The sequence below is a fragment of the Panthera leo genome, chromosome B2 (assembly GCF_018350215.1).
Source record: "Panthera leo isolate Ple1 chromosome B2, P.leo_Ple1_pat1.1, whole genome shotgun sequence".
Classification (NCBI taxonomy): domain Eukaryota; kingdom Metazoa; phylum Chordata; class Mammalia; order Carnivora; family Felidae; genus Panthera; species Panthera leo.
Genome location: NC_056683.1, coordinates 5,049,198 through 5,062,927, shown reverse-complemented (window position 1 = coordinate 5,062,927; position 13,730 = coordinate 5,049,198). Strand labels below are relative to the sequence as shown.

The window sequence follows — 13,730 nt, the reverse complement described above, 5'->3', positions numbered from 1 at the left end:
CCACGCGGGGGGAGGGCGGGCGGCGGCAGGGGCGGGAGCGGATATAACAGCGCTTGCGCGCACGGTCACAAGCAGGGTCGGAACCTCAGAGCGCGAGTCTCTGACGGCTTGGCAGCCGGAGCCCGCGACGCCGGACCCGGAGCGCACAGTGGGCGGGGAAGACGGAGATTTCTTCGCCCTGCTCGCCCTTGGTGTTTTGCGAACACATCGGGGCTCCCGGCTCTTGCAAGGCTCATTCGTGTGCGGTGCCCAGAAGCAGGAACGGTCCACGATGAACCGCTTGACACAGCACCTGCTGGAGCTGTTGAAGACGATGGGCAGTGGTCGCGATTTTGATAGAGTTTTGAAAAAGGTATTGGAGTCAAAGCCTCGGCTTCTAACGGAAGTACGATGCTTGGGGCGGGTTGCGCTGAAAATTAGTAGCTCTCGCTAGGTTCTGTTGGACGCCCCGGTAAATTCAGCAATGATGATTACTACTGTTATGGAGAGCCATTATGTGCTGGGTCAAGTGCATAGTTTATTTCATCTAAATGTACATAAATACGGGTCTTCATTGATTTCCGATTGGGCTACGTCCAGATAAACCCATTGTAAATTGAAAATATGGCATGTCCAAAGTGCATTCAGTATACCTAGCCTACATAGCTTACTTAGCCTAGCCTATTTTAAATTTGTTCAGATCACTTCTTAGCCTGCAGTTGGGCAAAACCGTCTAACACACAGCCTGTTTCGTGAGAAGTGTTGAATATCTTATGTAGTTTATTGAGCTCTGTACTGAAAGTGAAAAACGGAATGGTTGTATGGGTACAGAGTAATTTTAAGTATAGTTGCTTACCGTCCTGATGGAGGGCCTGACTGGGAGCTTCCTGCCACTGCCTAGCGTCAGGAGAGCATGGTCCTGCATGCATGTAGCTAGCCTGGGAAAAGATCGAAACTCAAAATTCGAAGTCGTCTCTATTGAGTGTGTATCGCTTTCACGCCATCGTAAAATTGAAAAATCCTAAGTCAAACCATCGTAAGTCGGGGACTGTTTGAATGATTGATTATCACTTGTTCTGGAGACACAGTTGCTCGGTGTCAGAGCTAGAAAGGACTTTAAAGTTCAACCCTTGAACAAACAAATGCCTGTAGTGCTCTGGGGGGGAAAGTAATCTATAGTTACCATGCACTTGCAGCCTAGAGCGTTTGATAGTAAAAACTTGCAGTCAGGGAGGAAGGACAAGTTCTGGTGGAGTGGCCCTACAGAGTTAGGCAGGCTAGCCCCTGTCCCCTTTGCCACATGAACAGACTAGCCCAGATTCCTAGTTCTCGCGGTCTGTGTAGAAATCCTGTTCCATAGGAGTCATTTATAAATAAGCATGAATAACAGAAGCCCTTGGTTATGTCAGATTTGCAAGACACTTAACAACCTAAGAACTTTTAGGTTTTTTTCTGAATATTTTAAAGCATGCATGCCTGTTTTCCTTCTGATTAGGAAAGAGTTTGGGGACATTTGGAAATAGGTCACTTAAAAGTGGAGTTTAAACACAGACCAACTGCATTCATTGGAAGAATGTGGTGCATTAGACCAAGGTCTTCCTCCTGGAAACAACACCTGGGCTGTATTTTCAACATGTAAATAACTTTCCCTAATTATCTGTAAAGGCTTTTGTGAAAAATAGAGGAAATAATACTTAGGCAAATGTATTTAATGTTTGCAAATAGCAAACACGATAAAATAACAAACACAATACACTACTTTATAATTAACCCTTTGAGAGATCTCTTATGCAAAGAAAGAAGTATTGGACTCGGGGGGAAGTTTGAATTCCTTAAAAATTCTGGAGCCATTTTCATTGTTAACCTTTGGATGTGTGTCCTCTCATGATAATCTTGTCATGGGTTGGATTTGCCTTTGAGTGTCTGATTAAAATTCTCTTAAACTTCGCGTGTGCCTGCCTGAGTCGGCACTGGTGGTAACTTGCCTTCCAAGAAGATATGCCTGTTCAACCAGATGTATAGAGTTTCTCAGATGTTGCAGTTTAAAGTTGGGTAGTGATACCAATTATTCTAGACCCAGCACTGTCCAACAGAGATACAGTGCAAGATACAAGTGCAAGCCACATGCATAATTTTAGATGTATAAAATTATAAAACAAAAAGAAATAAATAAAATTAATTTTAGTAATATATTTTAAGCAACTCATTATATCCAAGATAGTGTTTTAGTATGTTATCAATACAAAAGAGTATTATTTTGGGGGGACTTCATCTTTGAAGTCCGGTGTGAATTTTACACTCAGAGCACATCTCAATTCATACTGACGATGTCTCAAGTGCTCAATATGGAGTTGTGGATAGTGACTGTCATACTAACTGCACAGGTCAATACCATTGTAGGTGCTCTGTATTAATTTGATCTAAAATAGGATTTGTGGTTGTTTTGTGTGGGCAGAGTTGCTAGGGCTAACATATATATTTATGCAGGGGGCGCCTGGGTGGCTCAGTAGGTTAAGCGTCAGGCTTCTCACGGTTTGTGAGTTTGAGCCCTGCGTCGGGCTCTGTGCTGACAGCTCAGAGCCTGGAGCCTGCTTCGAGTTCTGGGTCTCCCTCTCTCTCTGCCCTTCCCCTGCTCATGCTCTCTCTCTCTCTCTCTCTCTCTCTCTCTCTCTCTCTCTCTCTCTCTCAAATAATTAACATTAAAAAAAGAATCCCCCAGTCCAAATGTCAATAGTGCTGATGTCGAAAAACCTTTTTAATCACTCACTTTGTGCTGGGTTAAAACTAGATAAATTGCTACTCTCTCGTTCCAAGTTTGCACTGAATTTTGAACCGGTTGTTCAGATCAGACTTCCACATGTCTTGGTATAAGACAGAATGTGGTCTCTAAGTCTCTACTAACAATTATTTATATTCTCTTTGTTAAAATAACCAGTGTGTTTTCTGTTGCGTCCCTGGACCTTGGCTGACAAAAGTATTTTATGTCAAATAGTTGTCCCTTTGGTTAAATATGACACCAGAGATTTTTCAAGGCAAGGATGCTCATTCTTAAGCATTTAATGCAAACGCCTTGTTAAAACTAAATTGGAGTAAGGATGCATATGATCTTTCAGACACGCCTGTGTGCTTACTTCACTGCTTTTGCAAAGATGAAGAGGGATGATGTTTCTTAATATTAACAAGCGTGAGAAGCGGTGGTGCAGTATCAGTGCTCTCCGTCTGTCCCTTGCCCCGTTCCCACAGTGGTCCCACAGGTGTTCCATAGGAATCATTTATAAATAAGCATGAAAAACAGAAGCCCTGGGTTCTACCAGATTAGCTAACTACCCCAAGAAAGAGAAACACCTCATCCAAAGAGAGTTGCGTTGTTTTTTTTTTTCTTGATTATATGGTAAGAAAATTCTGTCCTAACCTTTGATTCTTTTAATGATTTTTTTAAAAGCCAATGAATTAAATAGAAGAACACTTGAAAATTTGGCTGATAATATGCCAAGGGGAGTTTTGGTTTTTGGACAGATACTGTACCCCAGCATATAGAATCTGCTAAAGGATGGTGACTTTCTGTTCTTCCCAAAATGACCTATTGAAGAAGGCACCTTCCTATCAGTCTTGGTACAGATGTCAACCTTGTGCATGAGATCTTACATTGGAGCCTCTTTATTTTAGCCTGTTCTAAAAACAAAAAAAACCACCTCTGGTTTATTGATGTTTATAGATACCCACAAAACCTATCTTTTGTAAAATACCGATAGAGAAGAACCAACACTGAAAGTCCTGTTCTTGCTATAAGATCACTTTAAAATCATTCGACAAACCGAGTACTGTGAGATGATGAAGAACTACCAACCACAGTTCCTTGCCTTCTAGGAGTTTATCATCCAGGAGAGGAGAAAAGTGGGATCTAGGGAAGTACCAGTCCCATCAACCGTCCCTGAGAAAAAAGAGTCCCATGAATGAAAAAGTTCAGGAAACATTGATGGTGGATCCCCCCACTTTTTTCAGTGTATTTATTTTAATGTTTATTTTTGACAAGAGAGCACAAGCAGGGGAGGGGCAGAGAGTGAGGAGGACCAAGGATCTGAAGTGGGCTCTATGCTTGACAGGGATGAGCCTGGTGGGGGCTTGAACTCACCAACCACGAGATCATGACCCCAGCTGAAGTCGGATGCTCAACCGACTGAGCCACCCAGGTGCCCCATATCCTCCCCTTTTTAAAAAAAAATTGCAGCAAAATATACATGACATAAAATTTGTCATCTTAGCCACTTTAAAGTGTACAATTCAGTATTAATTGCATTCACATTGTTGTGCAACCATTAACCACCATCGACCTAAATGTCTAACCATAGGGGAACTGGTGAAAGAAATCCCTTATAGCTCTATGTAAAGAAGGCACATTTTAAAAAATGACTTCTTATCATAGGAGCATGTCATTAAATGATGCGTATGACTTTATAAAATTAGAAATTATTATATTTATTTACAATAATAGCATTTACTATGTGTCTGGCACTGTGCATTTCACTAATTTAAACTCTTTATGGCAAGAGATACAATAAATGTCGAAATCCAGGGCACCTGAGTGGCTAGCTCAGTTGGTTAAGCATCTGACTCTTGATCTCGGTGTCATGGGTTCAAACCTGGTGTTGGGTTCCTGGCTGGGTGTAGAACCTCCTTTAAAAAAAAAAGTGCATTAAGGAATCTACTCCTGAAGTCATTGTTGCACTATATGGTAACTCACTTGGATGTAAATTAAAAAAAAAGAATAAGGGGCGCCTGGGTGGCTCAGTCGGTTGAGCATCCGACTTCAGCTCAGGTCACGATCTCGCAGTCCGTGAGTTCGAGCCCCGCGTCGGGCTCTGGGCTGACAGCTCAGAGCCTGGAGCCTGCTTCCGATTCTGTGTCTCCCTCTCTCTCTGCCCCTCCCCCGTTCATGCTCTGTCTCTCTCTGTCTCAAAAATAAATAAAAAACCTTTAAAAAAATTAAAAAAAAAAAAGAATAAATAAATAAGTCAAACTACAACTATCTGGAAAAGAATTAAGAAAAGTAGTCAGCCAGTAAGCATGAAGGACTGTTTAGCAGCACCCATAACCTGGCTAATGGCAAACTTAAACCATGAGACACTGTGTTATTTTGCCCATCATATTGTAAAAAGAGCAATTATGAGTAATAATATGCATTCCTGAGGATGAATTAGGGAATGAGGCACTCTTACTCAGTGGTTTTGAAAAGTAATCTGGCAGATTGGTTAAAAATTTACATAACCTTTTACCCAGCTACCTAATTCTGGTAATCTGTCTTCCGCAAATAAAAGCATCTTTGTTTGTAATGGTAAAAAATATTCAAAGAACATATATCAAGCAATACTTTAATAAATCTAATATAGTCAAATACTAGGGAATCCCACAAAGCAAATAAAGAAGAATTCTGTGATATGAGCTACAAGCATGACTAATTCTACCAGGAAGAGAAAAATGAAAGTTGCAAAGTAATGTGTATCATGTGATCCCGCCTTTGTAATTTTATACAAAGAAAGGAAAAAAGCCTTCTATGTGCATATATGTTTGAAAAAGTCTAGAGAATGATATTGCATGATACATGGCACTGAAGGGGTGGGAGGTAGGAAAATGCATCTCTACACCGTTTATTCATATGAAATGATCGTTGCAGTTAAAAATCTAATAAAGGGGAGGAACGTGGCAATTTAGATGGCTCAGAGATAGAATTTAAGGAGTCAAGATACAATTAGTGAAATCATGGGCTCAAGTCAAGAGTTCATCCTCCTGGCAGTGCTGTGACTGTCATCCCCGTTTTATACATGAGAAAGTCGAAGCTTACCTTTTCTAAGCCCTTACGGCTAGTAATTGGGATCTTAACCCACGTGTCTGCCCCAAAGCCCATGCCATTAACTCTATTATAGTGCCTAACTTTATAGAACCTGTCCTCTAACCTTCTGAGGGAACCTGAAAGCCAGTGTGGCCTTTGGTGGTCTCATGAGGCCGGATGATTAGATGACCCTAAGACTCGGGTGGGCGGTGCAGAGTAAGAGCCAGCAAAGGGACTGTGGCACTCCACAGAGGAGGAGGAGGCAACCCAGGAGAAGGTGGACGTGGGAGTTCAGGAAAGGCCAGGAAAAGGTTTGGATGTCTCGACATGCTGAGTGGTCAGGTAAACAAAGTCCTGAAAAATATCCACTGAATTTAATCATGAGGTCATTCAGTGAATGAGTTTAGTAATTGGAAAATTCTAAGTTCCAATCGGGCGATTTTAAGAAAAATCCATGTGAAACTATACAAACCGACTTGGGGTTTCACAGTTGTGTTCGGGTCCCAACTTTACCAAGGATGAGAACTGAAATGTCTTGATCCCCCATGATATGCCGGGCCGTGTTCCAATTGCTTAATTTGAATGTTATCCTGCTCTCGACCACAGTTAAGGATCTTGCCTCAGCCTGGCTCCAGAGCTGATGCTCTTGCCTATTGATCTAAAGCCACCCGTGTGATTAAACTGCTAAAACACACATTATAAAACCCAAGTGCTGGGCGGCTACAGCACACGGTTGAGCCACAGTACTTCTGTAGCATATGCCCTCTTAGGGGCCCTTACCGTAACTGGCCTGTTTGCCGCTGTGCCTCCCGCCTCCTTACTCTTCCCTCCTTTCCTGCTTTTATGAAGGTACATTTATACGTTGTCCTCAGACACTTCCTTCTGGTATCTGCACTGCGTCACATACGAAATCCGCAATGTCTGTCATCAGGACAACTTGCTTGAAAACAACTCTTTCACAAATACATAAACTTCCCATTCACTGACCTCCTCTGTTCTCGGTGCTTTTGTGTGTTAAGCGCGGTCTTTCGTATTCAGCGTCCTTTCGTGGCTGACTCGCGTGGTTACACACACAGATTTTTCTCAGGCCACGTGCCACGCTCCTTTAGGCCCGTGGCAGACACCCTCACTGAGCCAGAGACACACATGTCTTCATTCATTAGCAGAGGCAGGGTGGTGAGCGGCACAGCGATCACCAGCAGTCACAATGATGACTGTGGACCAGGACCAGGACCAGGACCAGGACCAGGATGACCGGAAACGTCAAGGCCTAAGGAGAACTCTGGGGTTCGCACGGAGTTTCCTGTTGGGGGCCATCTCCTTCGTGCTGATTATCAGGCATTCCTTCTCACTGCCTTTCCTGAAAAGGTAAGGGAGGAACGGGGGAGACGGTTATCGGCGATGGAATCGGAGCCTGGGTGTTCGGGGTGAGGAAGGAGGGTGCCGTGGCGGCAGGAGCCATGGGAACTCGTGTGAACGCATGAGGAACCGAGGAGAGGCAGTCCGCTGCAGGCCGTGCGGAAAAGGGACGGGTGATCGTATGTGTGCACACGTACGTAATTTTTCCTATAAACCGAGGAGCCCACGTGTTGGACTGGGCTGAGCCGTAAAGGTTCTTGCCATCGTACCGCGGTGGCCCGGAGAATGGAATATATCTGGGTGCTTCTCAGCATTGTTGGTTTTGGCCTCACTGCATCGTAACAGGCGTGGCAGCTATCCTGCGTGACACCCGACGCATCAGGACCCAGTTGCCCGTAGCAGTCCAGGTGAGCCGTGAAGGGAGGTGATTCTGCAGAGGAGTTAAACCTGAGATGTGGGAGTCCGATGAAAACAACAGGACCCACTTCAGAGATCTGGGCGGGTGGAAACAATGTGTGCAGCGTCGCGGAGTGTGGTCTTGAACCCAAAGTTAGCCGTAGTTAATAACCGAATAAACAAGCGTGTCCCCTATAACCCGTATCTTGACTGAGACCAAGATCATTTATGCTCTCCTTTTTAACAGGCTTCTCCTCATACCCCCCTTCCTCATCAGAGAGAGGTTAGCTCTCCGTGGGCCTCTTCCCCAACAAGACTGTTGATTAGCTTTGGGGGCTGGCTCAGACAACCCTTTGTTAGCTTCCAGTGGCTTAATTCCTTTATTTTACCCAGGAAGACGACAGAGGGCGACACATAAAAGCATTTCTTTTGCAGGATCAGGCTGATGGGAACAAAATTCTCTCTACTCCAATGTGTATTTTAAACCACTCGTGTGTACCAGTGTGTCCTTTGGCCTTTCAAGTTGGGGGAAAGAAAAACAGTCAAAAACTGTATTCTGCAGTAGAAAGTCAAGCTGACATTTGCATGGCCTCCCGTCACCCCCGCCGAAGTCAGATAATCACTAACTGATCTCTACTCAACACGCGACGCCTTCACATGGCACCCAACTGCCTTCAGTTCTCTTCCCCTGAAGTGTCTGGCTTGTTCCCCATCTTCACTTGGCTCACTCCTCCCTGTCCCTCAGGAGGCCTTTCCTAATGTCTGTTCTCTAAAAACATACTCCATAAAAGTTAGATGCCCTTCAAGCAACCTGTACTCTCTTTTCCAGGAACCCTCCCACTGCAGTGGTCTGCGTACGGTCTCTTCCTTTAGGTTGCGAACCCCTTACGAGGAGGGATTTGATTTCATTTGTCTTTACGTTGTCAGTGCTTAACATACTCGTGTAAATGCCCGAATGAGGGCAGTTAACACGTTGGTCCTGTTCGATGTGTAGTTTACGAGGACATCTTGTGGCTACATCATTTTTCGTGTGGATAGCCTTGATCCTGTCTAACATGATTTGCCATTGACTTACCTGTCATGCAAAACATGACATGATATTGTTTAGGATGGTTTATATTGTGTGGCTGTGTTTGTTTTACCTCAGGGCCTAGTTCTCCAGGGGAAAAACAACAGCAAAATCACTAAAGTTGTGGTTTGTGAAACTCTAAAGCGTCTTCCTGGTGGGAGCTGTTAAAGGCCACTGCAAATCCAGAGACATTATAGTGTCTAGGGAGACTTGAAGATAGACAGACCTAGATCTAAATTTCAGGTCTGTCCCATCACGGGTGACCCCAACAACAAACCACCATGAACTTCAGTTACCTACTTAAAGGGGCAGTGGAAACTACCCCTTCCTTATTACATAGTATTTAAGTGTTTGGCACAGAGCCTAGCATAGGAAAATGCTCAGTTGAGATAGCGGTTATCTAGAACCTAATCATTTAATGCTCGAGACACGCCACACCCCCAAATACAACAGATACACCAAATACTCATCTGTATTCTGCCTGAACACCTCTAGCAACAGCAAAAATGACCATTGCTAAATGTAGCACATCCCATTCACAGCTCAGTTCCAATTTCTCAGTCTTATACTATGACGTTTTTCCTAGTAATTTAACTAGGATATAAAAAACATATTTCTATTATTTTTCCAAAAGCTTTTTTTTTTTTTTTTTTTTTTAATTTTTTGACAGCGTGCATGCGAGTGGAGGGGGGGGGGTGCAGTGGGCAGAGAGAGGGGGAGAGAGGATCCAAAGCAGGCTCTGTGCTGACAGTAGAGAGCCCCATATGGGGCTTAACTCACAAACCATGAGATCATGACCTGGGCTGAAGCCAGATGCTCAACCGAGCCACCCCAGGGTCCCCAAAACTTTCCTTTTGAAAGATTTTGATATAAAAATTGTAATTCATTATTTCCCTTTTTATCTTTTATGTACTTATTTTTCTTTATAATACCATAAATGGGGCAGGATCTTAAAAGTAGCAGTTTAACTTCTGGATTCTGTGAAACTTTGTATAGTAAAATGGGTTTATGGTATAAGTTTGCGAATTCTAGACACTCAGTGAATTACTGAATTTCTTCCAGTCTATTCAAATTATTTTAAACTATTCATTACAAAGTCATTATAAAAGTTACTCTCTGCAAAAACTAGGGAACGTCCAAATGAAACCTATCGTGGGTTAACAGATCACAGGGACCAGCTAGCTTTCTTGGTCTAAAATTCTATGGAGACATTGAGATGTCAGGTTGTAATACATAAGGCTGGAAAGCTTAGAATATTTGATTTCTGCAGTGAAGATTAACAAAAACTACTGTCTTTCCCCTAAATATTCCTTTTTCTTCAAAAATAATTTATATATGAGGGGCACCTGGGTGGCTCAGTCGGTTAAACATCTCTGATTCCAGCTCAGGTCATCTTATGTTTTGTGGATTCGAGCCCCACGTCGGGCTTTGTGCTGACAGCTCAGAGCCTGGAGCCTGCTTCAGATCCTGTCTGTGTCTCCCTCTCTTTCTCTGCCTCTCCCCTGCTCATGCTCTGTCTCTCTCTCAAAAATAAGTAAACGTTAAAAAAGATTAAAACAATTTATATTTGGGGTAATTTCTATCAGAGAGAGATTGGCAACTTATTTGAATTTCTGCCCAACTGTTTTGGGGTGACTTAGTTTAAGATTTTAAGTAATCTCTACACCCAATGTGGGGCTCAAACTTACAACCCCGAGATCAAGAGTCACACGCTCCACCAACTGAGCCAGTCACGAGGCCCTGGGGTGAGTCAGTTTAATCGGACGATAATTCTTGATGGGCTGTTTGGGCTTTCCTAATACCAAAGCATGTTCAAAATTCTTTTTTTCTTTTACATTTAGGTGACTCTGGTCTCTGCTACCCCTGGGAAACTGATTTGTGAAATGAGAGTAGAAGACGACCATGCCAATAAGTACGGCACTCTGCATGGTGGCATGATAGCCACCTTAGTGGATAACATATCAACATTGGCTCTGGTGTCCACAGAAAGGGGAGCACCAGGAGTCAGTGTCGATATGAACATAACGTATGTATCCAAACTGTACTACAAATACCTTTTTATAATGTGAAAACTCATTTCAAACAATGAGACTACGTACAATTGTAACATGAATAAAACTGGAGGTGCCCCGAGCTCATCATGCTTAAGGGCAAGTATAGCTGTGCCCAGAATATCCCAGAGCCTTAGAATCTAGAATTGGAGCAACTGATTTCCAAATGCAGTATGTATGTATCCGGAGGAAAGGGGTAATGACCTAAACATTCAAAGAAGCAAACATTTGGCTTCTGTTATGTTATGGGGAAAAAACTCCCGGCTTGTAACCATTGCACAAAGTCCTGAAAAGTGCCACCTGTACAAAGGTCTTAGGAGGGTTGTATTGAGTGCGTATAGAGAAAAGCCTGAATAAAAGTCAGAGTTGGATAAACCTTTATAAAGTATCCATCGCCATTGCCTTGTACCAGAGTGAACACAAAATGGCCAGTTTTGCAATCCTGTATCTCTCCCTGCAGCTGCCACCAGGCTCCATGGGTATAAACTGTGTGGTCAGGAAGCAGCACCCCAGATGTCAGGCTGTCACTCACTCTGGTGAAAATGCCTGCAGGGGTCAGACGTTTCCAAATGTAAAAGATCTAGTTCCAGTTTTAACCAGTACTGGTGCCAGTCCGGTCACTAGAATGCAGGGCGTGGAGGTTTTGTTTCAGTATGACTGCTTTTTCCACCTACACAACAGAAGAATGATTTTTACTGGGGGCACCCGAAAGCCAATGTTATACAACATGAGGGCAGTGGAAATAACGTTATCAGATTTGTAGACAATCTAAATCTTTTATTAGGCTCACTTCAGAAAATTCAGCCCGTGTCTACTGTGGAAATAAATGGAGGGTGCCATTCACAGGTCACAGGACAAGGGCAAACGGTCTTGAAATTAAGATCCACGGAAAGAACAGTTTCCGTTCGTTGTACTGCCGAGCAGGCTGGGCGGTCCTTACCTTACTCCGTGAGTGGGGGTGGGACCCGCTGATGATTCTACTTGGCCTTGGGTGCCTCTGCCCAGAGCATGGATGCCCCAACCTGGCACCTCGGGATCTTGTGAGATCCTACTGCTGCTATCGTCAGCCTAAAGATTCTTTAGGAAGTCAGACAGCTTCCATCAAGAACTGCCGGAGCTTCAAAAACTGACCCACCTGAGCAGAAAGAGTCTCAAAGGTTTACTGTCGATATTTCATAAAGAAAACAACTTATGAATATATACGGCTCATCACCAGCATTCTAAGGAGTTCGCATTAATTAATTCCTTATAGTTCTCACATTAGATCGTTTTAAGTGCCGTAAAGTGCAGAATTTACTCAAGTGCAGTTGAGTGAATTCTAAATATTGATAGAAGATACAGTAGGCCCCTCTTACCCATGGGGATATGTTCCAAGACCCCAGTGGGTGCCTGAATCCACAGGTGGTACCGAACCCTATACATACACACGCGTGATAAAATTTACTTATAAACTACGCACAGTAAGATTAACAAGGATAATGATAATATAGAACAAGCGTGATATAGTATGTGAACGTGGTCTCTCAAACTACCTTCTTGTACTGTACTCACCATTCTAGTGAGGATGGGAGAGGATGAGACACCCAGAGCAGCAGACGCAGTGAGGGAAAGACGTAGGCAGGGACGCAGCGTTAGGCCACTGTTGACCTTCTGACAGATCAGGAGGATCATCTAATGCTTTATGGACCACAGGTCACCCAAGCTATGGAAAGTCAAACTGCAGGTGAGGGGGAACCTACTGTGTAGACAGACACCAGGAACACTTCACCCAGGACGTTCCCAAATAAAGATGAAAGAGGAAACTTGAAGAAAGGGGGCGGGGGGGGGGGGCTTCTCATATTTATGGGAAAAGAAACTCGTGGGGATATGAAATGGGGAAGATGAACTTGGTCAAGACCAGCCATTCAAATCTGACAGGACAGAAAGCTTACGGATACCATTCTTAAACTCTTGTAGAAAGAAAATAAGCAACATCTAAGGGACGCACACAACTTCCCGTTTTAAAAAATGTTAAGGTGCGCCTGAGTGGCTCAGTTGGTTGAGTATCCAGCTTCAGCTCAGGTCACGATCTCAGTTTGTGAGTTCTGCTGTCAGAGCAGAGCCCACCTCGGATCCTCTCTGCCCCTCTCTGCCCCTCCCCTGCTCATGTTTGCTCTTTCAAAAATAAATACAGAATTAAAAAAAAAAAAAAATTTTTTTTAACATTTATTTTTGAGACAGAGAGAGCATGAACAGGGGAGGGTCAGAGAAAGAGGGAGACACAGAATCTGAAACAGGCTCCAGGCTCTGAGCTGTCAGCAGAGCCCGACGCGGGGCTCGAACCCACGGACCACAAGATCATGACCTGAGCCGAAGTCAGATGCTTAACCGACTGAGCCGCCCAGGCAGCCCAATAAATACAGAATTTTAATAAAAAATTATTTGCTGCTAACTATATTTGTTTCCCTTCAAGGTACATGGCACCAGCTAAAATAGGAGAAGATATAGTGATAACAGCCCATGTTCTGAAGGAAGGAAAAACACTTGCATTTACCTCCGTGGATGTGATGAAGAAGGCCACGGGAAAATTAGTAGCACAAGGCAGACACACAAAACACCTGGGAAACCAGAACACCACCGGCCTAAAGAAATCCAACAGCGAACACCAAGTGTAAATTTGACTTGAACAGATGTAACTTTCAAAATAAATTAGCACAACCAGAAGTGGTGAAGAAATCTTTTCTTTGGAGAAAATGACATAGACAGTGAGTGAGATGCTTTTCATCTTAAATCTCTTCAGTCTGTAATCTATGTATGGTAATTGGGTGAAAACATTCTTAGCTGAAAGGGTCTCTGAAAACTTAGGTAAAGCAAAGCAAGGACATTTTGAAATGAGATTACTTTTTTTTTTTAATGTTTATTCATTTTTGAGAGACAGAGACAGAGCATGAGTGGGGGAGGGGCAGAGAGAGAGGGAGACACAGAATCCAAAGCAGGCTCCAGGCTCTGAGCTGTCAGCACAAAGCCTGACATGGGGCTTCAACTCACAGACTGCGAGATCGTGACCTGA

At 43.6% G+C, this 13,730-nt stretch overlaps 1 protein-coding gene across 2 annotated transcripts; it reads left to right on the top strand.

Moving 5' to 3' along the window:
* Positions 1-9: 9 nt before the first annotated feature.
* ACOT13 (acyl-CoA thioesterase 13) lies at positions 10-13,384 on the top strand. Of its 2 annotated transcripts, XM_042937770.1 has the most exons (4): positions 267-352; positions 3,847-3,982; positions 10,472-10,656; positions 13,134-13,384. In XM_042937770.1, exons 2-4 carry the CDS (start codon positions 3,929-3,931, stop codon positions 13,333-13,335), a joined length of 441 nt encoding a protein of 146 aa, XP_042793704.1. In that variant the 5' UTR covers positions 267-352; positions 3,847-3,928; the 3' UTR covers positions 13,336-13,384. The 2 variants fall into 2 exon arrangements, with proteins under 2 accessions (XP_042793703.1, XP_042793704.1); XM_042937769.1 differs by lacking the exon at positions 3,847-3,982 and having other exon boundaries at positions 10-352.
* Positions 13,385-13,730: the final 346 nt, after the last annotated feature.